Below are 23,442 nucleotides of genomic sequence, written 5' to 3'. Positions count from 1 at the left end.
AGCAGGTCACGTGTTCTTGTAGAGAAAAATAAAGAAATCTCTGCAGAGCTGAGGCTAACGGCGGAGTTACGGTCCTCACGGCGGAGACTCCGAGAGTGAGAAAGCAGCCAGCGAACCGAGAGAAGCATGAGCTAGGCCACAGAGACGCGGTGACGCTCACAGGTACCGTTTATTCACCTCACCTGTCCGAATGTGCTCAAAGCTAACGCGCATGCTAGCGCTGAGCTAGCAGATTGGGCTCGCGATGGAGCTAACTCCGCATACTGATCAGCCTCTGCGGGGGGAGGATTGCACGGATAGATGTTGGTCACTGTGCACACAGCTGGAGGGGAGCGCGGTGAGGAGGATGAATCGTTAGCCCAGCATCCTAGAGAGACCCGGGCCGGTTAGTCCGGAGCCAACCCCCCCGCCCCCGGACCCGGGCTGGTGGGGTCCAGTGGAGGCAGAGAAGCTGTTCAATAGTTCAGGTTTGACCAACAGAAAACTGGTTTAAGCCACCAGGTGAATCCAGGTTGAAGCCTCAGGGTTCAGGCCTCCATCACAGGAGCAGCCGCTCATCTCTGACACATAGGCTGCGTTCACACTGCAGGCGAAAGCGCATCAAATCTGACGTTTCTGACCCTATGCGCGACCCATCTATCCGATCATGGTCTGACAGTGTGAACGGCGCAAATCCGATATTTTCAAATCCGATCTGGGTCACTTTCGTATGTGGTGCTGAATCCATCCAGTGAAACTGTTGGGAAGACAATGTTGGAGAAACGTGAACATTTTATTTGTTCTGTATAATCTGCAGACTGACAGAAATCTGCAGCTAGAAGCAGCGCTCCTCTAAAACAGCAATAAGGATCATTATTAGGACAAATGTAAATAACAAGATAACTTTATAACTTAAAGCAAAACTGGGAAACGTAAAGTCAGAAACAGTCAAACACTGTTTGTTTGGTCTAAACGGAGCGCGTTGTGTGTGACGTCTTCTTGTGCGCATGCTGCTTTGAGCGTTCACACTAGAGCGCCTTTGCTGTCGCATTTTATTTGTAGTGTGAACGAGCAGACAAAGAAGAACAGCATTGTCAGGAAGGTATTGATCGGATTGTGTGTCTGTGTTTCAGGTGATCAGGTGTGTGTTGTATCAGCTGCAGGATGCCCATCCCTCCTCCACCTCCTCCTCCACCTGGGGGACCCCCGCCTCCCCCCACCTTCAGCCAGGTGAGCTTTCTCTCATTCATAACCTGTGAGCCTGAGAAGACTTGCAGCATGTCACAGTCTGGTTATTTAACTCCACCTCCATCTCTCAAAAGGCTAATACCAGCCCCCCGAAGCTGAGCAAGGAGGAGGCCAAAGGTCGTGGCGCGCTGCTGTCGGACATCTGCAAAGGCGCCAAGCTGAAGAAGGTGGCGGTGGTAAACGACCGCAGCGCCCCGCTGCTCGACAGTAAGACTCAGACACCAAAGAGCCAAACAACCCCCACTGAGCACCCATACATTCGCTTATACCAGTACCTACACCAGCAGCAGAGCCTGCCCAAACAGCAGGGGGCGCCGTCTGAGGAGCAGAAGAAGACAGTCGGAGATAAGAGCCCCACGCTGTCGCTGGAGAGTAAGAACGCCATCTTCTCTGGTACTGGAGTCAGCGTGCAGGAGGCCGAGCGCAGCCTGAAACAGCCGCCGTGTTTCCTGTCCACCGAGGGAGAGGGGCAGACGGGGCCAGACCCGCTGAGGTCAGCTGACCTGATGGTCAGCAGATCAGCTGAAGGTTTACCCCCCGACGGGGTCCTGGGGGTGCTAAGCTCAGCTACGGAGCGCTTCCTTTAGATTCCTGCGTCTAAAATCAGCTGATCGCTCATAACCATGTGACCAGCAGACGCAGTCAGATCAGAGCTGACCTAAACTTGCCTGCACAGCGGAGCACGCCTCACACTCATCCTGATGAATAACTAAACCTGTGGGGGGGCACGGGGTCCTGATACGGCCCCGGTCATGAGCTCACGCTTCAGCCTGTGATGTGTGTAAACATGGCGTGGGCCACGCGTGTGTGACTTGTTAGTGCTAGCGCTTTAGTTCAGACCCTGCGCATTAACACCACAGACTCCTGTTCTGGGATCTGTTTTCCAAAGTTGCCAAAATAAAGTTTAAACATGTTTCAGGACAAACGCTCAGCAGAGTTGAAACAGGAAGTGAGCGCAGGCAGGTAACACGCAGGTAATTCATCGAACCTGCTTGTGTTTCTGCTGCTGGCCAGCAGGAGCAGCCGCACAGACGGCGTTTAAATGTGACCCGGGTCCTTCGGGCTTATATGCGGTCACCCCTGAAGATCCAGCCTGTGCAGGAAACCCCGTTCCTCCTGGAGCTGTCACACACTGGTCCACAAACACGCTCGTCGTCAGTGTGACGTCACAGCGAGGACGCAGGTGATTAATCTGGTATCAGTGTTGGGATTGGAGAGAGCGTCAGAGCTTCGACTCTTCTTCTGCGCACCCTCGGTGGCGGCGAGGTGTGAACAGCTTCAGCTGTACAGGCAGAGACGGCCGGCAGCAGCCTCTGACGCGCGCTCGGTCAGTTTGTAGAAGCAGGCTGAAACGGACTGCATGAGCTGAAAGACTGGAGGAGCGATCGCTCTGCTGCTGCTCCTCCGTCTGTAGACGGCTCGTCGTCTGTTTGACGGGCGGCTCTGAAAGTGGCCGTGACTCCTGCCCGTCATCGGGCTCACAGTTGACCTCCACACACACACGCCGTGTCCCCTCCGGCTCTGACTTCCTGTTTGTTTCTGTTCCACCTTTTCCTGTTTCTCCTCATCTGATCCGTTCTGTCTGTGTCGGCTTCACCCTGAACCTCCGTCATGTCTGTGCTCTAACTTCTCTTCCTTTCTCCGCCGAGTTCAGACTTCAGGTTAAAGTTGCACCACGGCGGTGGCGTGCGGGCTCGGTGGGCAGGTGACGGAGCGGCTGTTGAAACAGATGCTGCAGCTTCCTGCACAGCTGCTGATGACCTGATGATGCTTTCTGCTTTGCTGTGTGTGTTCCTGCTCTGTAAATGTCTGCCGTCCACGCCACCCACAGTTTCATCCCAAACCATCGACGCACTCGCGACCGCACGTACGCGACACGGCTGAGCGCTCACCTGTCAGTGGAGCTGATGTCCTGGCCTGATGCTGGTTTGCAGAACAGGAATGTTTCTAAAACTCTATAACGTGTCATTGAAAGCCGTGCTCGCCGTTTCCTGCGTAGACTCTGTCGGGCGACTGAAAGCCGCCCTATCACACACCGATCAGCAGGATCATTGTCGTTGTTATTTATGTAGCACATTTAACTCCAACAGCAACGTTGACCAAAGTGCTGAACAGAAATACCAAATAACTCTCAAAGTGTATTAAAAGGCAGTGAATACCATAGATTGACAGTCAGAGCCTGTCTGATGTGTGGGGGGAGATTATTCCACAGTTAAGGCACCACGACCACAAACGTTCGATCGCCTCCGTGAACCAGCCTCGAACTGGGTACGGCTAAAAGCAAAAGATCCTTTGATCTAAGAGATCCAGAGGGTGCAGAAGGCTGCAAGAGGTCCGATTAAACACCCAGGAGCCTGTCCGTTCAGGGCTTTAAGTCTACAGTACAATTTTAAAATCAATTCTGATGTGAACAGGGAGCCAGTGAAGACGGCGAGCATCGGGGAAAATGTTCACGTCTTTTAGTTTGTGTCAGAAGACGAGCTGCAGCAATCTGGACCGACTGCAGTCTTACAAGGCAGGTCCGACTAACTGCAACGTATGAGAAGTTACAACTGTCCAAAAGATAAAAATGATCCCACCTTGGATAAAAGCCTCAGTTTGTACAACTGAGCTAATCTGTATTTTAAAGGTGACGTTATTGTCAAATATAACCGCCAAATTTTTAACGTGCGACTTAATAAAAGGCTGAAGACTGCAGGCGAGAGTTAAAGTGCTGCGATTGCTACGAAATGTTTAGGAAGTTAGAGGCCATCCAGACACTGAAGGCTTTTACTGGAGCAGAGCAGCTTCTCATCAGTCTGAGTGTCATCAGCGTATCAATCAAGTGTTATATTCGTTATGTGAAAGTTAGCTAGAGGCAGCATATAAATAGAGTAAATTGGGCCCAATATGGAACCCTGAGGAACACCACAAGTAAGGGGAACTGAAGAAGACGTGAAATAGCCAAAGCTCGCAGAGAAAGTCCTGAACCACTATGAGGGAAAACCCTTGGACAGAGCTTTAAAACCAGACTGAAACCTCTCCAGAACATTTTTATAACGACAGCTGTGTGCAAAGAAATTTTGTCTCGACTGTAAAGTAGAAACCCAGAACGTGTCCACAGCGGGTGGATGTTTCAGGAGTGAAACTGAGAGCGTGCAGCGGGATCAGTTAGCTTTTAGCTCGTACGCAGACACACCTTGTTAACCTGCAGCGGGACAAGTGGGCGGCAGACACCTCTGACCTTCCTCTACAGCATGAAGCCTGCCGAGGGCTGCACAGCTCGGTCATCCTGCTGCTTTCACTGCTGAAGGGTTGCTCTGCTTCCTGTACCCGTGTGCTCAGACCAGCTACAACTCGAGTTAGCATTTCCACTTCCTGTTTCCTCGCTTTGAAGTCAGTAGGCTTTCCTTTCAGTGTCTGAGAGGTTTACACTCAGGCCCCGCCCCTAACAATGCAAACTCTGACTCACTGCTGCCTCTACTGGATGGTAGAGGAACTGCAGGATTGGAGGTGAATTTATTTGTTCTAACATCGCCTCGTTAACCCACTGGCTTCATGAGCATGGAAAAGGGGCGGTGCTAACTTTAGAAGCAGAATGAGCCTTCAGGTAAAGGTGAAATAAAGACATTTTATCTCACGGGTGGGCGTGGCCACACTTCAGACCAACTTTACATCTACTTCCTGTAGCATGTTTTCAGTCATCATGATGTCTGGTCTGATGGTGGTGACGTGACTCCTTCCTCTTTCGCCCTACCTGACGGATACAATGTCTCCCGTTTGTTCCTGACTGATGCAGCCCTGATGATGTCACTGTGATGTAATAGGTTATAATCGATGTGTTTTCGACTGTTTGTTGTGCTGGCGATGATGTCATCGGAGCTGCGTGGGAGCGTAAAACACTTAAACTTAAAGTCTCACTTCATCTCACCTCATCTCACCTGTGGCAGTCTCCTGACCTCACCTGCATCCTACCTCGCGCACTAATCCATCCCATCGTCACGTTAGTGTCGTAGCTGTGGTGTCGGTGTAAAGCAGTGATGTCCCACCCTCAGGAGGCGGAGCCCTCACTCATCTGTCCGATGGTTGTGGTTCTCAGAGCCGAAAGGAGGTGGAGCAGCAGCTGCAGGAGCCAATGGAAGCGGAGCAGGCAGTCCATCTGGTTGTGCTGCACCAATCGGAGGCCTGTTCACAGGCGGAGTTCCCAAACTGAGGCCAGTCGGAGGTGAGAGGTCATTTGCTACTTTGTCACTTTGTATTTTTTCAATTTCAGATTGGTTTTTATTTGTTTTCATATTTTTTTTGTTTGTTTTTATAAAAAATCTTGTCAAATTTTAATTATATTTTTTATTTTTATTATTTATTTTTATTTAATTTACAAATAAAAATAAACGGGTGTTAATAAAGTTTTAGATGTTTGTAAAGTTACCTTTCCATATTTTCCATAGATGGCGCCGTCGGTCGCTCTCCCTCCACTCGGGCTGCTGCGCCCCGCCCTCCCAGCCATCGCCATGATGATGCAGAGAGCCCCTCCCCTCAGGCATCATCACCCATGGAGACATCTCGCATGCCGCGTCCTTCCCTCCCCAACCTGTCTTCATCCCCTTCTCCCTCTTCCCCCTCCTCTACAGCCTCATCCCCCTCCACCGGCATGAAACACTCTTCCTCTGCCCCTCCTCCACCCCCTCCCTTATGTCGCAGAGGTAACGCCCCCTCCCCTCCCACCTCCGCTTACAACAGAGAGAAGCCCCTTCCCCCCACCCCCAACAACACCCCTCCACTGCCCTCCAAACCCCCACCATCTCCTAGCAACAGCAGGCGCCCTCCTACCTCGGGAGGAAACCCCGTGTCCTCTTCCTCTCTGGCCCCGCCCCCTCCACCATACCGCATCACTAACGGCCCAGGTGGAGAGGCAGCACCCGAGCTGCCACAGCGCCACAACTCACTCAGCAACAAGAGGCCCGCCCCCTCACCAGGGGGCCACACCCCTTCCAGAGGCCCTGCCCCTCCACCTCCTCCAGCGTCACCTACACCCTCCCAGCAGGGTGCCAACAGGCCACCGCCCCCTGTTAGAGAGCCGCCAGGTAGAGGAGCAGGTGAGAGGTGATGTCCTTAAGTTACACAGGCAGTAAGATATAGTGCTCCGGGTGCATTATGGGAAATTTAAGAGCAAATGTTCATTTTATTTTCATGAACGCTTTAACAAATATAACACATTTTAATAAAAAAAATTATTTAAAATAATAATGTTTTGCGTTCTGTAGACATTCCTGCAGTTTAACTCATTGGTGTTATCTGGCCTATAATTAGCTAAGACAGGTCTAGTTTTATTTTTTTATTTCTCCAGGCTAAATGATGATCCTCTAAATTTGTGACACGCCATTTCCTCTCCAGCTTACGAGTCATCTGCTTTAGGCTACGTGTTTGAGAATTATACCACGGAGTCAGGTACTTCTGATTAGAGACCTTAGTTTTCACAGGAGCTACAGTATCCAGAGTCGTACGTAGTGAGGAGGAGAAATTATTAACAAGATAATCGACCTCTGTTGGAGCAGCGTTCAGATAGCTGCTCTGCTCTGTGTTGGTACAGGGCATTGAAGATGATAACAGTGGGTGGATTATATTCTTAAACTTAGTTACAGCGCTTTCAGAAAGACATCTACTGTGATAAAGTCTACTCTCCACCGCTGTGTAATCAATTATTGTAAATGTAAATGTTATCAGGAAATGATCAGACAGGAGAGGGTTTTCAGGAAACACTGTTAAATGTTCCGTTTCTATGCCATATGTTAAAACAAGATCTAGAGTGTGATTAAAGTGGTGGGTGGGTTCTTTTACATTTTGAGAGAAGCCAATTGAGTCTAATAACAGATTAAATGCCATGTTGAGGCTGTCATTTTTAGCATCTACATGGATGTTAAAATCACCCACAATAATTATTTTATCTGAGCTCAGAACTAAACCAGATAAAAAGTCTGAGAAATCAGACAGAAACTCTGTGTAAGGCCCAGGTGGACGATAGATGATAACAAGTAAGACTGGTTTCTGAGTTTCACAGCTGGGGTGGACGAGGCTGAGCATCAGGCTTTCAAATGAATTAAAAGTCTGTCTGGGTCTTTGGTTGATTAATAGGCTGGTGTGAGAAATTGCTGCCACACCTCCCCCTCGGCCTGTGCTGCGAGGTTTCTGGTAGTTAGAATGACTCGGGGGTGTTGATTCATTTAAACTAACATAATCATCCTGCTGCAACCAGGTTTCTGTACGGCAGAGTAAATCAATTTGTTGATCGATTATTAAGTCATGTACTACACCGTTCAGCTGCTTTACTTAGTAAAAGTGTGCTTGCTCGCTCTGGCTGTGAGCTCCTCGCTGACGTGTAATTACAACAGTGAGTGTGTGATGAAGTGGGTGTGTCTGCTCTTCAGTCATGGAGCAGGTAGACCAGCTGCTGTGATCTGAGCACACGAGCTGTGGACAGTCAGGGTTTAAATTAGATGCAGAGACGGGTTTAAGGTGGAAATATCAGAATCAGAATCAGAATACTTTATTGATCCCTGGGGGAAATTATTTTTTGTTACAGTGCTCCATTTTAAACCAACATTAAGACAAGACAGACAATACGCTAACTAAGAATAGTACAATATATATATATATATATATATATATATATATATATATATATATATACATACATACATACATACATACATACATACATACATAAGTCACTTATAAATAAATAGTTGGAAAAGAAACATGTGTAGCTGTAGCAGCAAACAGTGTGTTAAGTGGATGCGTTGTACAGGGAGATGGCCACAGGCAGGAATGATTTCCTGTGTCGTTCAGTGGTGCTTTTCGGTAATCTCAGTCTCTCACTGAACGAGCTCCTGTGACTGACCAACATGTCATGGAGTGGGTGGGAGGTGTTATCCAACATTGTCTTTATCTTGGACAGCATCCGCCTCTCCGACACCACCTTGAGGGAGTCCAGCTCCATCCCCACAACATTGCTGGCCTTACGGATCAGTTTATTAAGTCTGTTGGCATCTGCGACCCTCAGCCTGCTCCCCCAGCATGCAACAGCATAGAGGATCGCACTGGCCACCACAGACTCGTAGAAAATCCTCAGCATTTTCTGGCAGATGTTGAAGGACCTCAGTCGCCTCAAAAAATAGAGACGACTCTGGCCCTTCCTGTAAAGTGCTGTGGTGTTTTTAGCCCAGTCCAGTTTATTGTCAATGTGTACTCCAAGGTATTTATAGTCCTCCACAATGTCAACACTGACCCCCTGGATTGAAACAGGGGTCAAGTGTTTCCTGGTCTTCCTGAAGTCCACGATCAGTTCCTTCCTTTTTACCTTTGGTTTCGTTTTTTCTTTTAAAAATTATTATGAAATTGTTGTAACTTCATAAAAATTTAACAAATTATTTTTGATTGTTAGACAATTTTCAGAAGTACAGTCACCTGTGTCGATCACCTGTGTCGATCTCTCCTCAGCTCCTCCGGTTCCGGTCCAGACGTCCTTGAGGGCTGGTGGCAGAGAAGCCCCGCCTCCCCCTCCTTACAGGACACATGGTAGCCCCTCCCTCTCTTCCGATCCCCCGACCCGAGGAAAACCTCCTCCCCCGCCCACCCGCACCCCAGCCGCTCCTCCCCCGCCTCCCCCTCCTCTCCGAAACGGGCACTCCTCCTCCGTCCCTCGCTCGTTTGCGGGTGAGTCCGTCTCCAGCAGGCGGTCGATGAAGCTGCTGCTGATTTCCTCTGATGATCTGATTAGAGCTGAATTCGTCTCCCCGCTGCTGTGTCCTCCTCCTGTCTCTCCCCTCTTCTCCTTTTATTTGTAAAGCCGTGTAAACGCACACGCAGCTGTTTGTATCACTCTGAGCTGTTTCCGTGTCCTGACTCTGTGTCGTCCTCCTGCAGATGATTTTGAGTCCAAGTACTCGTTCCATCCTCTGGACGACTTCCCTCCTCCGGACGAGTACAGACACTTCACCAAGATCTACCCGAGCAAGGCCAACAGAGGTACGACCTCGTGCACGTCTTTGTTTTCATTCGTCCGTTTATTCACGAAAATAACACAGAACAGAAAGTGACGTTAGAACGACAAGTTCTGCTGAAACAGAAAGAGGTTCAGTGGATCCGTCACGTTTTATTATTTATTTATTATTATTACAAACAGAATCCGAGCAGACACAGGGGGAGCTCAGAAGTTTAACAAACATTTTTGTTTGTTTCAGTGATGCGAGGAGCTCCTCCCCTTCCTCCGGTCGGGAGGTGAACCAGGAAGATCACACCCTGGACCACACACACAGAGAGACACACACACACACAGAGAGACACACACACACACAGAGAGACACACGGACACGCGGACGGACAAACACGCAGACACACACACACACACAGAGACACACACACACACACACACACACACACAGAGACACACACACACACACACACACACACACAGACACACACACACACACACAGAGACACACACGGACACGCGGACGGACAAACACGCAGACACACACACACACACAGAGACACACACACACACACACACACACACACAGAGACACACACACACACACACACACACACACAGAGAGACACACGGACACACGCGGACGGACAAACACGCAGACACACACACACACACAGAGACACACACACACACACACACAGAGACACACACAGAGACACACACACACACGCAGAGACACACACGCAGAGACACACACGCAGAGACACACGGACACACGCGGACGGACAAACACGCACACACACACACGCAGAGACGCAGACACACACAGACACACACACCTTACATCCATCATCCTGTCTGAAGTCTGCGGCGTTCCGGCTTCGTCATCCTCGCCTTCTCCATCGCTGCCTCATCTATGCTCACAGCTGATTGGCTGAGAGAGGTCTGACAGACTGACGAGTCTCAGAGAGATGGCGGGAGGAAGCACTGAGGAGCCTGATTTAAAGGGCCAGTATGTCCGTGCACGAGTCCTCCGAGATAAATGTGAAGCTTGGGAGGCGCTGAGCCTCCTCTCTGCACCGTTTTCATGTTTTTAGTTTTGCACCGGCACTTTTTGTTTTCACAGACGTCTGCACGGACGCAGGACACAAGAACAAAGTCACTCAGTGAATGAGCTGAAAGGAGCCGCTCGGCGTTTTAGGAAACCTTCTACAAGGAGCTGATTGACAGGAGACTCGTCGTGTCCCTGAGACCATGACGAAACGTTGAGTCGCTCCTTTAACGAGGCTTCAACTCATGTTTCCTGTAGGAAGCTGGATCGGGACCTGAACGGAACTCACTTCCTGTGTGAGGAGACACGATGGCAGCGTAACTGCTTCGTCATCATCACCTGCCGTGGTGATGTCATTGACCTCTTACTGAGACTGGAGCTGGTCCGTGAGCAGGCGGGTCTTTAAGTGCCAAGTGGGAGTAACTCATCTGGGATCAGCTGACTCCTGCTGCAGGTCATCAGCAGCTTATACCATGTTGTGGACTGTGTGGGGGGGTGATGGAACAAACCATCACAGACAGACTGGAAGTCTCCCACCTGTAGCGAGGACTTCCTTCCTTTTTTCTTCCCTCTAACTACAGACTAAACCTGGTGCATGTTGTCTTTATCTGAGCTGTGTGTGCGTGAGAGAGCACATTTCTTTTTTTAACATGCAGTGTTAAATAATTACCCATGATGCAGAGTGCGCAGGTGTGAGCAGCAGGTCGACACTCGCTCTGATTTCAGGAGCTGAATCTTGAGTTTTGTTTGAGGTTCAAATCAGGAAGCTGACGATGTAAAATAATCTGAGAGCGACGAAGTCGAGAAGTCGCGATGAAGATTCACACAAGTAAAAATGATACTAATGAAAGTTGTTGGAATAATTTGTCAGTAGAAATGCTTTAATGTTTGATGGGATAAAACATTTAATTCAAAAAAGCTCTGAAAATAATTTTGATTTAATGCTCGAGTTGATTAAAATAATAAAATGACATTTAGAGAAAATGAGGAGATTTCTGGAAATGAAGTCCGATTACATTTTTTTGATAAAGCTGAAAAAGAGAAACTAATGTGTAAAATCAGGATGTTTTCATTTACCTCGTTTTCTCTAACGTGTCCGTGTCACACTCATGTTTCCAGTTTCTTGTGACTGTTTCAATGTTTTTAAACGTACGTTCATGTTCGATGACTCGTTTTGTTTGTCACATGAAGCCTTTTTCCCGTCGCGTCCTGAATCCTGGTCACGTGACCCATGAGCGGTTTGAGACTGAATCTGATGTGGTGCTCAGGTTTGAGGTGTTTGCGGTCAGAGCAGATTTCGGCTCTTCTTCTTCTCTGGATCTTCGCTTGCGGTCCTGCAGCAGCAGAATGCGGCTCAGTCTGCACCCTTCGTTCCATTTTATAGCAAACTGTCTGATTTTGTGTTCTTTGATGATGCATTTTGAACTGCAGCAGAGCCTCCTGCCCCATGCCTGCTGTGTTCTGCCTTACACACAGTTAGACTCTGTAAAGAAACTACTAAAAGCTGTAACAAAGCGACCCGTGTGCTGCAGGGTGGTGGTAGTGATGGTAACCGTAGTGACGATAGTGTCGGGCTGTCCTGCAGCTTCACTGAGGCTGAACCTTCAGTCCCAGTTTAACAGCATGCTCCTCTGCTCTCAATAAACTCCTCAGCGACTCTCTGTGTCCTGTCTCATCTCCTCACAAAATATTTCTATGGCTCTGTTATAAAATCTGATGGTGTGTAGAAATTACATGAAAGTTAGCTCAAAAATCACATTTTTTAGCAGCAGTCTAAACATGAAATAGGGTTTGAGGAAATAAATATCATTTAGAAAAAACAGAACATTAATTCAGTAATTATATTATTTGATATTTATGTGGAGACTGAGTTTACAGTTAGAGTTTAAAAACTAAAAATCTAATTTCTTTTTGGCATTTCTGCTTTCAATCACTAGGGGGCGGACTTTGTTTTTCCGGGTTCGGAGGTCATCTCACCGGAAGCACGTGATTGCACTGCGAGTGAGGGGAAAAAACACGCACTGGTCTCCACATGTGCAACACAGTCTGCTTCATGCTAAGAAAAGGATTACAAGTGTTGTGAGGCTGGCTTAAAGTCGCAGTTTTCTGATTGGAGTTTGGTGCAGAGGACGGAACAAACATGGAGGACATGAGCTTCATTAAGCTGCCGGCCGATGAGGGCAAACAGCCGGCCAAGAAGAGGGCGAAACTCCCGCAGTCTAGCCTGGTGGAAGAAGAGGAGGAGCGGCAGAGGAACGTAAAGAACCTGGCGGTGCTGGGGGAGAAGAACAGCTCGGTGAAGCTGCTGGAGGAGCTGGTGTTCGGGGCCGAGGAGGAGCTGCTGGAGAGACTCGTGGAGGTGACGTTCTCACCAGAGACCGTTTAAAAAAACAGCTCATTTAAACTTTTTTGGACACTAACTGGAAACCTCTGCCTCTGAGACCGAGCTGCCGTAACTCTCATGAAACGCAGTTATTTGTGGTAAATTCGGTTTAACTGACCTGAAAGAAAAGTCACGAAAATCTTTGTTACCTGAAAAACTCTCCGTTTCCTGCGATCGGCTTCAAATGTTCTTGCACAGGCGCAAAACTGTTTACGTAAAGACAAAGTTTGACATTTACAAAAGTTTGCGGGGTGTTTCTGGTAAACTCGGCTGGCTAATTAACAGCCACGATGTCTGTAATCTGTTCAAGCTTAACTTGTATCAACCAAACTCCATTCAAAATATCCCTGACTTTTGTTCTCGTGCGCATGAGCAGATATTACTCTGAAAACTAAGGTTACGAAGTTTTCCAACAAACCATTAAACCTTTGGGTTTACCGCCAGACTCCATTTAAAAGTCTTCTAATTTAGATTGCCTCTGTTTGTGTGTGAACCAGGCTGACAGTTATCTACCACCAGACTCCATTTAAAAAAAGTCTTGTTTTTCTTTCCCTGCTCAGAAGCTGAAACTTTTGTATATATAAGACGAAGACGACTGTGTAGGACTTTGGCTTAGACCCGCTGAATAACTGAGCACCAGGTGAAGAAGAGTTTTAGTGGTGAAACACTTTAATGTCAGGTCACCTCCCGTTTGAACGATGCTGTAAAACTGGGTGAATTTTTGAATGGAGTCTGGTTTGTGGAGCTTGGTGATGAATCGTGCTGGGTTCAGGTCAGGTTTTGGTTTTTCACTGATGCTTCCTGTTCCCTGAGCAGGAGGACGAGGACCAAACCGGACTCCTGCTGCTGGAGGACAAAGATGAAGAGGAGGCAAAGGAGTCTGAGGATGAGGGCGGAATGCGGCAGGAGCCGCAGGCCGAGAAGAAAGCGGCGTGGGTGGACGAGGATGACGAGCTGGAGGAAGAGTGAGTGTTTCACAATAAGACGTGTTTTAGGCTGAAAGCGGGAAATCAAAGATGATTGTGGTGAGTGAAGACTCGCGTGATGATGCTGAGGTGTTGGTGTGTTTCAGGGTGGACATGAAGCACCGTTTCCGTAGAAACCTGATGAAAGGCGAGGCAGAGTCCACCATGACCAAACAGAAACTGCAGCAGAGGATGAGGGAGCAGTGAGTATGCACGCACACAGATGCACACACACACCTATAAACACACCTGGACGTGTGCTGCGTGTGTTTCAGGTTCCAGAAGGCGATGGGAGGAACGCCATCATGGGCGGAGAGCAGCGACCAGAAGAGGAGGAGGAGAGGTAGAATCTAAAATGTTTTTATTATTTTAAGAGTGTTTTCAGTCGACAGAAACTCAGACTCTGCGTCTCTGTGTTCCTGAAGCTGAGGAGGATGAAGATGAGGAGGATGACCTACTGAGGAGGACGGGAAACTTTGTGGCGTCCTCGGACAGCCTGCCCAGCGGCATCCTGAGGGTCAGTGAGTCCAGCAGGCTTCTGTTTGTCTGTCAGGCTGTTCCACCAGACTCCATTCAAAATATTGCTCATTTTACGTGTTTGCTGTAGGTAATGTTACAGAGCGATGAGTGTTACACCGGTGCTGGGATAAGTTTGTGTCTGAGAACAGGATGTGAGGCTTTGTAACATCTGCTGAATCTGGTGTGACGTGGTTGCCAGACTCCATTCAGAATATGGATCATTTTAGCAGCAGTGACTGTGTGATTTGATATACCTTTATTAGTCCCACAAGGGGAAATTTCATAAGGCTGCCGACATATTGCACGCAATGGTGGCGCCATCTTACCCCCCGGCCATACATACATGACACAAACATCACATGGGGAAGACAGGTCAGAGAGGTATAACATGGAGAATGCACCACATGAGGAAAGATGAGGAGAAAAATAACTCCCCCCAGACTGAACTCCAACAGGGAGATCAGTTTGAGCACAGAAAAAACACCTCTGCACATGAAAACACTCGTAATACACCAAAGAAACACATGACAAGCAGCAGGGGGATAAAGGTGAGAGACCGCCGATGTAGACAGCACATCCGGGCCTGCGTGCGCTGGTCTCCATGATCCACCGTCAGCATCGGAAGGGAATAAGCATCGAAGGCGTTTGGAAAGGGAGGGTGTGTGTGTGTGTGTGTGTGTGTGTGTGTGTGTGTGTGTGTGTGTGTGTGTGTGTGCGTGTCCATAGTTCAGCTGAGACAGTGTCCTTCACCCTGCCAGGCTAAGTAAACAGTCTTCCAGCCAACCCAGGTGGCCTTGCATGGAACAGGAAGAACAGACTCAACACAGTCGTTATCAGGGTGTTGTTGTTCAGCTCCAGCCTTGCAACCGCAGCTGGTGCCAAAGGGGTCTCCTCATGAAGTGATGGTGCTTTTTACTGTAGTGCGAACAGCTCATATGAATTTCAAAGCAGTTCTAACAGTCCAACACTGGTCTCTCACTCTCCCGTTGGAGAGCCGCGAGCTTTCTATGATGTTTTCCAAACTTACGTTCCGTGATGTTGTCGTTCTTTTTGCTCAAAGAGCAGGTTGTTACACTCACGACCGCAGTGCACTTCCCCAAGATGTGATCGAATTTGCGCTCAGGGGTGTTGTTCGAGCGAGCCCCTCCAGATGTAATCCAGTTTTTCACTCAGAGCTCTTGTTCTGAGTGTTCACGGCAGCCGTGCGTTCTCCAAGATCTTCTCCGTGCTGACTCAATGAGTCCATTTTGAGAAACTCACGCCTCGTCCCATCGTTTCAATCCCAGCGGGCAGCCTTGTGGGGGTTTGAACAGCCGGTTCCGCTTCCTTAATTCTCCGATAAGTCAGGGCCAAGCCAGCTCCGATCCGCCAGAACCCTGTTACCATGGTTCATAGGTAGATATCTTCAGCAGTCAGGTTCACCTGAGCCCAGACTTCTCGTTGAGAAAGGGTGTCGAACGCACCAGTTGATCAGTTGATCAAATCCATAATTCTCTTTTAGGTTTTAGAGAACAGACTGTGAGAGAGTTCCAGGGAAAGTAATACAAAAAACACGAGACGAGACAAGGACACAAGAGGCTAGGCAGGGAAGCTAAGGGAGAGGAGGAGGAGAAAAGTGCGAAAGCCTTCGTCAAGAGCAACATGCTAACATGGGCTTTGTTAAAAACATGTTTGATGCCTCGCGGCGCTTCGAGTGAATTCTGAGCTCTTCACTTGAATTTTGTTTGTTTTTACAGATTAATAAAGTGAGGTCGGACGGCTGTTTACTGACAGTTTTGCCACCAAACTTCATTTAAAATCCTCTGAATTTTAGATTCTCTTGCACAGCAGTTTCAGGCTCAGCTTGCAAACTTGGTTCAGGTCATTTTCTACCAGACTCCATTCAAAATCTGCTAATTTTCTGTTCTGCTGTTCATGAGTGAGTTCATGTGGCTTTCTGGCTGTCGATGCAAAACCCCGTCCTCAGACTGAAGCTGAAGGGTTCATGTAAAACCTGTGGCGTGCTTCCTGCCAGACTCCATTAGAAAAACAGCTGATTTCTGTTCTGTAGCTCACAGGTGAAGTAGTTTGATGCTGTCATTTGTTATAAACACACACAGACGAGCACTCGTTAAAACATCGGGTCTGACTTCCTGTCGTCTCTGCGTTCGTAATCAGGTGAAGAAGTGTCTCCACGCCAACAGCACCCGTCCGTCTGAGGACAGGCTGACCACTGTCCAGTTCCACCCCAGCGCTCAAGTCGTCATGACGGCCGGCCTCGACCAGTCCGTCTCCCTGTTCCAGGTACGGTCGAGCCTCTCTGCTCAGGTGTTAGGCTCAGGTGGGAGGGGTCACGTGATTTTGACCTTCCTCCTCTTCAGGTGGACGGGAAGACGAACCCGAAGATCCAGAGCATCCACCTGGAGCGCTTCCCCGTCCACAAGGCGCAGTTCAGCGTGGACGGGGAGATGGTGATCGCCACCAGCCTCAAGAACAAGATGTTCTACCTGTACGACATGATGGAGGGCCGCGTCTCACCTGTGCACACCGTCAGAGGTGAGGCGGGGTCAGAGGTCAGGGGAGGAGGAGGTTCCCGGGATTTCAAATTAAGAGCATGTTTGTTTGTCATCAGGTCTGAATGAAGCTCGAGTGAAGGAGTTCTCCGTGTGTCCTGAAGGAGGCGCTCTGCTGCTCACAGGCACCAACGGATACCTGCACGTCCTCACCCTCAAGGTAACTCCTCCCCCTCGCCCCTCCCCTCTCCTGAGTCCTCCTGATAACTCAAGCTGTGTCCCAATCCAGCAACCGCACACTTCATAGTACCCGCACTTCGCAGACTACGTGGGGCGGGTACTCTGAAGTGCGAGAAGGCCAGAAGAACGAGGCTCGTGAAACGGGACGGTCTGGCCTTCGTCACGCTGCTCATGTTGCCTAGCAACCATGATACTAACAGCTGGAAACGTTTCATACAGCTTTGTGTGACAGAAATGAAGGAGAACAAATGTTTTTTTGTTTGTTTATTTATGAGATCAGCTGAGTATCTGAGGCTGAGACCACGAGACTGAAACATGCGTGTTGGGCTTCATGTCTGCACTGAACAGTCATTTCAGATTAGTTAGTAAATAACAATTAGTTAATGTTGTTCATGAGACTAACGTCATCTCACTGTGGTGATGTAAATATAATATGGACAATATTAAAGTTATTGTCAGATTATTATGATTTATTACAGCAGAGCTTGAACTCTGGGTCAAAGATTCAAGTTGCAGTTATTTATATTTCCCATCACCTTAAATCTTCACTCAAAGACGAGTATCTGTGACAGTGTGTATACAGATGTGTTATATAGAAGAGACAAATATTGTTCGTTTAATATGTTGGTACTAAATGTGGCTCAATGCTTACATACATGTGTAAAAAGCAAATGTAGGAGCTGTGGTAACTGTGTCTGATAGAATGAAGAGTAGACTGATATATGAAATATTCCTTTATTGGGTGAGAAAATCAGACCATGTCATAACTGCTGTAAGTCACACAGAATAGACATCAGAGCCTTAAACAGGCTGACGTCTGCTAAATGGGTCAAACTGGGCAGAAAGTCTACAAACACATAACATCCTTATAGAATATGATGTAACACTATAGATCAACTTAGCTCAGAATATATAAAGCATATAAACAGTTACAGCAACATGATGCAACAAACACAGCAGCTACTGATCCAAAATACTCAAAGCTTCATAGAACTGAAACCAACATTTATTTTAGCTCCATTCTGCTGCTGATACAGACTTTAGGTTTCTGAACATTAAACTTGTTGCTGCCTTTCATGGTGTGTAACTTGAAGGCCCTGAGTACTCTGAGTACTTTCTCCCACACTGGAAACACTGGAATGATAACATTATTTGAACATTACCTAATAAGACTGATTCAGCACAGACAGTTCTGTTAAACTTTCCTAGCAGTCCTTCACAAACAGGGAACAGTCTGTCTATTCTCTCCATCTGTCAGCTGCTGCTGGCTCTTCCTCCTCCTCTTCCTCACACACTGCTGAGTTTGTCCTGGTGGATCATCAGGGGTGCAAAGCCTCACAGATGATGTGCAGCAGTGGGTCCCTCAGTCTGTCCTCACTCTGGACACTTGCAGTCGTCACACATGGAAATCAAATGTGTGATAAGCTGCAGGATTCAGACACAAGTGTGACTTATAAACACATGTTCATACTTTTATTCCACAATCAGAGAGAAAGAAACAGAGAGAGAGTGCAGGACAGACAGACAGGTGGCAGTCTCAGGTGTACACACTGCTACACAACAGCACAGAGAAGCAGGATTTAGTGTTTGTGTTATTACGAGTGTAAACAAGAAGAGTTCCAGATGGTGCAGTGGACACATGTGTGACTGCTGTGATTAAAGCATCTTTCTTTCAGCTTAACGAGTGAACCGTCAGCTCGTTCAAACACACGTTAAAGTGCGTTTGGCTCGACACCACCGAACAGAGGCAGCAATATAACACAGCTAACATTAACAGTGCAGTGGATCCTGCTTGTGCCGTGATGTTCAGGACTGCAAACCGAGCAGCATCACTGACTTTCAGCTCGTTGTGTTTGTGGATATATGACTGACATAACTTTGCAGACATGTGGCCAACAGTAATGTTTTAATGTTCTTCGTTATTAAACATTCGCACATAAAGAGACTCAATATTCAGTTCTTACTTTTGACAGTTTAACTTTTCGGCTGCCCCGCTTCAGCCATCCACCTTTTTTTTTTTTTCTGAACAAATTATCCACACCCACCGCCACGCTATGAATTGTGGGATATATGGGACCACGAAGTGCACAAAGAGAACACTTTAGATTGGGACAGCCTTCGTCGTGTCGCTGTGACGTAATCGGTCTACAAATGCGCACTACGAGGTGTGCGGCCGCTGGATTGGGACATAGCTACAGTGTATCTCTGACAGAGGCGGAGCTTGCAATGTGACCAATCGGAAGCATGGACAGGTGAACTGATGAAACTCTAATATTAGAAAAATCTGTGTGTGTGCAGACAAAGGAGGTGGTTCGCAGTATGAAGATAAACGGTGATGTCAGCGGCGTCGCGTTCTCTCCTGATGGCAGCAAAGTCTTTGCAAACTCAGGTAAGTCAAGGAAAGGTGGGCGTGTGTGTTCCTGCTCATGTCATGTGATTAATCTTTGTGTGTGTGTGTGTGTGTGTGTGTGTGTGTGTGTGTGTGTGTGTGTGTGTGTGTGTGTGTGTGTGTGTGTGTGTGTGTGTGCGCGCGCGCAGAGGATGGGGAGGTGTATGTGTGGGACATGCGCAGCAGTCGGTGTGTGAACAGGTTTACGGACGACGGCTGCGTGAGGGGAACTTCCATCGCCACGTCTCAAAACGGGCAGTACCTGGCCTGTGGGTAAGACACGCCCTCGTAACCGTGCTGCTCTCTGATTGGCTGAGAGCTGTGTGTTATTTAAGGTTAAAGACGCCGGAGTGCTCAGTGCTGAGCTCTTTTTTTTTTTTTTTTTCAGCTCTCAGTCCGGTGTGGTCAACGTCTACTCTCAGGAGGCGTGTCTTAATTCAGCCAATCCGAAGCCTCTGAAGGCAGTGATGAACCTGCTGACCTCAGCGACCGCCCTGACCTTTAACCCCACATCGGAGATCCTGGCCATTGCGTCCCGCGCAGAGGACGAGGCTGTGCGGCTGGTGAGAGACGGCAGTGATGATGATGACGATGGCGATGATGAAGAGCATTAACGGTTTACCTTTGTCCTCAGGTGCACCTGCCCAGCCTCACCGTCTTCTCCAACTTCCCCGTTGCCAAGAGGAAGATCGTTTATCGAGCCAGCTGCCTCGACTTCTCCCCGCACAGCGGCTTCTTCTCACTGGCTAACAACAAAGGCCACGCCCCCCTCTACAGGTGAGACAGTCTGTGGTCCCACAGGCGTGACCCTCTGGAGTCCGGATTTTTTAACCTCTAACTCTTCTTTGTATTTGCCCCGCCTTGTGTTCAGCCTCGTGCGTCTGAATGTGCACGTATTTCTTCAAATGCACACGAGCGTCAGACCGGAGTGTGTCGCACGCCAGCATGATGTCATAACTGCAAACAAAAACTGTTTAGAAACTATTTTTACAAACCGTTTACCTGAAAACGCCGTGATGGCCTCGGGCAGGTCTTCAAGCCCGTTACAGAAGCGGTCACAATAGAGATCGACAGACCACGTGACTTTCACGCATTGCATGCCGGAAACTCGTGGCAAAACAATCCAAGTACCGCATCAAATGCAAGCACTTGCAGCACCGCAAAACGTTCATTCTCCGGTTCCAATAAATTCTTGCTTTTTCTTTGCCCCCCAAAAAAGTTCTGTACAAAACGAAGCAGAACAATGCCGGTCCGTACAAAGACGGACTCGACGAAAAGTCAAAGAAAAGATACGAGGACAAAATCAAAGGAGTGAAAGGGTCAGACCCTTACGAGCACACAGAGTGGACAAAAGACGTCAGCGTGCTGCCCAACTTTCACCACGCTCATATTTATAATCATACGGTTCTTGGAGTGAGTGCATACACTCGTGAAGTTTAGTAACTTCAGGTCACTGCAACAAGCCCAGGTACAGTTTACCGACGGATGGGTGCAGGACCTTGAAATGCACCGTGTAGAACGAAAGACCATCGTACGTATCATAAGTTTACCAGTCTCACAAATCGTCTTCATAAATACACATTCCTTAACCGTTTATTAATATAATCTTTGAGCTCAACGGTAATTAATTAGTAGTGGAAATAATTTCTGGTTCATCACAGAAATGTAGCAGTGACAATAATACTGTATGCTGTAATCGTACTGGGCAATTAGTGAGCAGACTAACCTGTGAGCTGGAGTGTTCTGGGACGTTATATTTGGTCTTTGAATGGCTGCAATCCAGGCCATCCGTGGCTCTTTGTTACTTCGGAAACACGGCTCGAACAATTTCTCTTCAACGACGTAATCCGATAAAAACGATCTCTTTACCCGTCAGCTTCCCGTGGCTGTCATGCGACCGGCTATTGCAGTTAATAATACAACAGCTTCTTGACATTTTTGTGTTTCTTTTTATCGCTGTGTGACTGATTTTAATTGAAAGCCTGCGTGCGCTAGTACCGCTTGCCACGAGTTCCCAGAATCCTTTGCAGTTTTACCCCTGAATGACGTCACATTTTCAATCTCTATAAGACGCCGCGCAAATTATGTGTCACTCCAAAAAGTAGTTCCTGTCCACCACAAGGCAGCGGGGCAGATCACAACCCTGAAACCTAAAGGTGTATCCCTCCTCCTGTCCTCTACCTGGACGCAACGTTTACATCTCATGTGCTTTTGGCGGCAAAATCACGAATCCCCCAAAACGCGCCCTCTCACGTCCTCACCAACTAATGCTACGTGGGGTTTTTTATATCGTGTTTTGATTGGTTCATCTCTTCCACAGCGTCTTTCTCCTGTCTTCCTTCTCTCACCCCAACCAATCACAGCAGATGGCCCCGCCCCTCCCTGAGCCTGGTTCTGCCGGAGGTTTCTTCCTGTTAAAAGGGAGTTTTTCCTTCCCACTGTCACCACAGTGCTGCTCACAGGGGGTCATATGATTGTTGGGTTTTTCTCTGTATGTGTTATTGTAGGGTCGACCTTACAACATAAAGAGCCTTGAGGCGACTGTTGTGCTTTTGCGCTATATAAATAAAGTTGGATTTGAGCGCTTGTCGTCATGAATCGATCATGTGATCGTGACCCCGTCCGTGAACAGCAGGAGGTAAAAGTTTAAAAACGGCAGTGTGGACTTTTCTGTGTGATCAGCTGTTAATACGACACAAAGTCAAACAGGAAACTGAGGGTGAAGTCACCGCCACCACATACAGGTCGCCTCAGCAGCAGTGTGACGTTTGGAGGCGGAGCTCTGATGCCATGTACGCGGTCTGCTGACCCCTAATCACATGACAGCTTTTACTTTGAAATCCAGTTTATCCTGTTTGGAGAGTCACAAAGTGAGCGAGTTCTTGGGGTGAAGAGCGCCCCCGTGTGGTAAAGAGCTGGAACAGCTGAGAGCGCGCCAGAGCGAGTCTCACACACACATTTACATCCATGACACACTGACCTGGACACACTTAGGCTTCTGTGAGATGATTACGTGTGTGCGCGTGCGGCTCGCGTCACGTTCCCGTACATGCTAACGTTGACCCTGCTCTCTGTCTCCAGGTTGCTGCATTACAAAGAGTTCTGAGGGGCGGAGCTTCGAGCAGGAATCAGACTGTTTCTGTAAATACTGAAACCTGCAGAGGACCAATCAGCTGCAGGAGGCGGAGTTTGTTTTATTGTTTGTATGATGTGATTTCATAAAGACTCAAAGAGGATCCCTGCAGTTTCCTCCGTTTGTTCCAAACCAGTTTTATGAAACGCTGACGTCGTTCTGAACAGTTTCAAATGAAACTCACTAAAAATCATCAAAATACAAAAATGTCAAAGAAAAAACGTTTTGTGTGGATTTGACGAACTGTCATCGTAGAAATAATGTTTTTGTTTGTCTTAAAAACACAAAGTTTCATTTTGAGTTCAGATAAAATATTTTATTGATAAATAACATCGCAGTGAGCTTTAATTAAAGAGGAAGAATTTAAGCTGCAGGTTCGTAATGATTGTAAATAAAAGTCTTTTGTAGAATCTCATCACAGAAATCACTGATTAGCTCTCATCGTGTAATAAACACACACACACACTGTATAATGGGTCATTATGACACATACAGGTCCGGTTGGAAGGCTGAATTTGTCGATAATAATATTCTACAGTCTGTCTCATAATTCCTCGCACAGGTGACGTCTCCACTGATCGACTGGTTGGTTTGATTTGATTACATCAAGTGAATTTAGTGATTTTTGAGCTGTTTGGCATCATTGAGCTTCGGTACAGCAAACAGCTGTCTCATGATCAGTCAGCATTGAGGAAGTTGCAGAGGTGACCAATCAGATGACAGGAAGATAACCGTCAGACTGGATTTGCCAGCTCGCTCGCGCTGCTGCAGGAATGTCCTCGGTCCTGTCCGTCCGCCTCCTTCAGGCTGAAGCATGAAAAGCTCGCGTCCCTCCCAAAAACTCGTCAGCGCTCGCTTCCAACCGTCACGTTAACTTGGCCCTCGAGCCAGGCATCACCCAACCTGCTGCCATCACAGTTCCAGAGGTCAAAGGTCAAATTCTTGTCGAAAATAAAGTTTGAAAGATTTTTTCCTGTTTTATTTAAGCTTTTATTAAATGAATAAATAAATCTAATAATGATGTTTTCATTTCATGTTTATTTTATAACATTTATTAAATACGATTCTTTACTA

At 47.8% G+C, this 23,442-nt stretch overlaps 2 protein-coding genes across 5 annotated transcripts; both read left to right on the top strand.

Annotated features, from left to right (window-relative positions):
* Nucleotides 1-9,695, top strand: wipf2b (WAS/WASL interacting protein family, member 2b). Of its 4 annotated transcripts, none has more exons than XM_080906423.1 (9): nucleotides 1-162; nucleotides 1,113-1,209; nucleotides 1,302-1,599; nucleotides 5,306-5,431; nucleotides 5,655-6,302; nucleotides 8,704-8,919; nucleotides 9,130-9,231; nucleotides 9,447-9,520; nucleotides 9,631-9,695. In XM_080906423.1, the coding sequence occupies exons 2-8, from the start codon at nucleotides 1,144-1,146 to the stop codon at nucleotides 9,485-9,487; spliced, it is 1,497 nt and encodes a 498-aa protein (XP_080762549.1). In that variant the 5' UTR covers nucleotides 1-162; nucleotides 1,113-1,143; the 3' UTR covers nucleotides 9,488-9,520; nucleotides 9,631-9,695. The 4 variants fall into 4 exon arrangements, with proteins under 4 accessions (XP_080762549.1, XP_080762548.1, XP_080762547.1 ...); XM_080906422.1 differs by having other exon boundaries at nucleotides 9,599-9,632; XM_080906421.1 differs by lacking the exon at nucleotides 9,631-9,695 and having other exon boundaries at nucleotides 9,447-9,586.
* A 2,538-nt stretch (nucleotides 9,696-12,233) lies between these two features.
* utp18 (UTP18 small subunit processome component) lies at nucleotides 12,234-23,389 on the top strand. Its single transcript, XM_080906186.1, has 13 exons — nucleotides 12,234-12,606; nucleotides 13,447-13,595; nucleotides 13,703-13,798; nucleotides 13,871-13,938; nucleotides 14,021-14,112; nucleotides 16,272-16,397; nucleotides 16,475-16,649; nucleotides 16,726-16,826; nucleotides 19,145-19,235; nucleotides 19,385-19,508; nucleotides 19,624-19,798; nucleotides 19,870-20,012; nucleotides 22,317-23,389. The coding sequence occupies exons 1-13, from the start codon at nucleotides 12,388-12,390 to the stop codon at nucleotides 22,339-22,341; spliced, it is 1,584 nt and encodes a 527-aa protein (XP_080762312.1). The 5' UTR covers nucleotides 12,234-12,387; the 3' UTR covers nucleotides 22,342-23,389.
* Nucleotides 23,390-23,442: the final 53 nt, after the last annotated feature.

Source organism: Rhamphochromis sp. 'chilingali', assembly GCF_963969265.1.
Source record: "Rhamphochromis sp. 'chilingali' genome assembly, chromosome: 15".
Lineage (NCBI taxonomy): Eukaryota > Metazoa > Chordata > Actinopteri > Cichliformes > Cichlidae > Rhamphochromis > Rhamphochromis sp. 'chilingali'.
Note: the sequence above shows the minus strand (reverse complement) of the source record. Positions and strands in the feature narration are given on the sequence as shown.

Excerpts from the sequence above, each read along its gene's own strand:
- wipf2b (XM_080906423.1), top strand. The coding sequence starts at position 1,144 with ATGCCCATCCCTCCTCCACCTCCTCCTCCACCTGGGGGACCCCCGCCT. Across the intron at positions 1,600-5,305 it reads CCCCACGCTGTCGCTGGAGA|AGCCGAAAGGAGGTGGAGCA; the intron begins GTAAGAACGCCA and ends TGTGGTTCTCAG. Across the intron at positions 5,432-5,654 it reads CAAACTGAGGCCAGTCGGAG|ATGGCGCCGTCGGTCGCTCT; the intron begins GTGAGAGGTCAT and ends TATTTTCCATAG.
- utp18 (XM_080906186.1), top strand. The coding sequence starts at position 12,388 with ATGGAGGACATGAGCTTCATTAAGCTGCCGGCCGATGAGGGCAAACAG. Across the intron at positions 19,509-19,623 it reads GGGCAGTACCTGGCCTGTGG|CTCTCAGTCCGGTGTGGTCA; the intron begins GTAAGACACGCC and ends TTTTTTTTTCAG. Across the intron at positions 20,013-22,316 it reads GGCCACGCCCCCCTCTACAG|GTTGCTGCATTACAAAGAGT; the intron begins GTGAGACAGTCT and ends CTCTGTCTCCAG.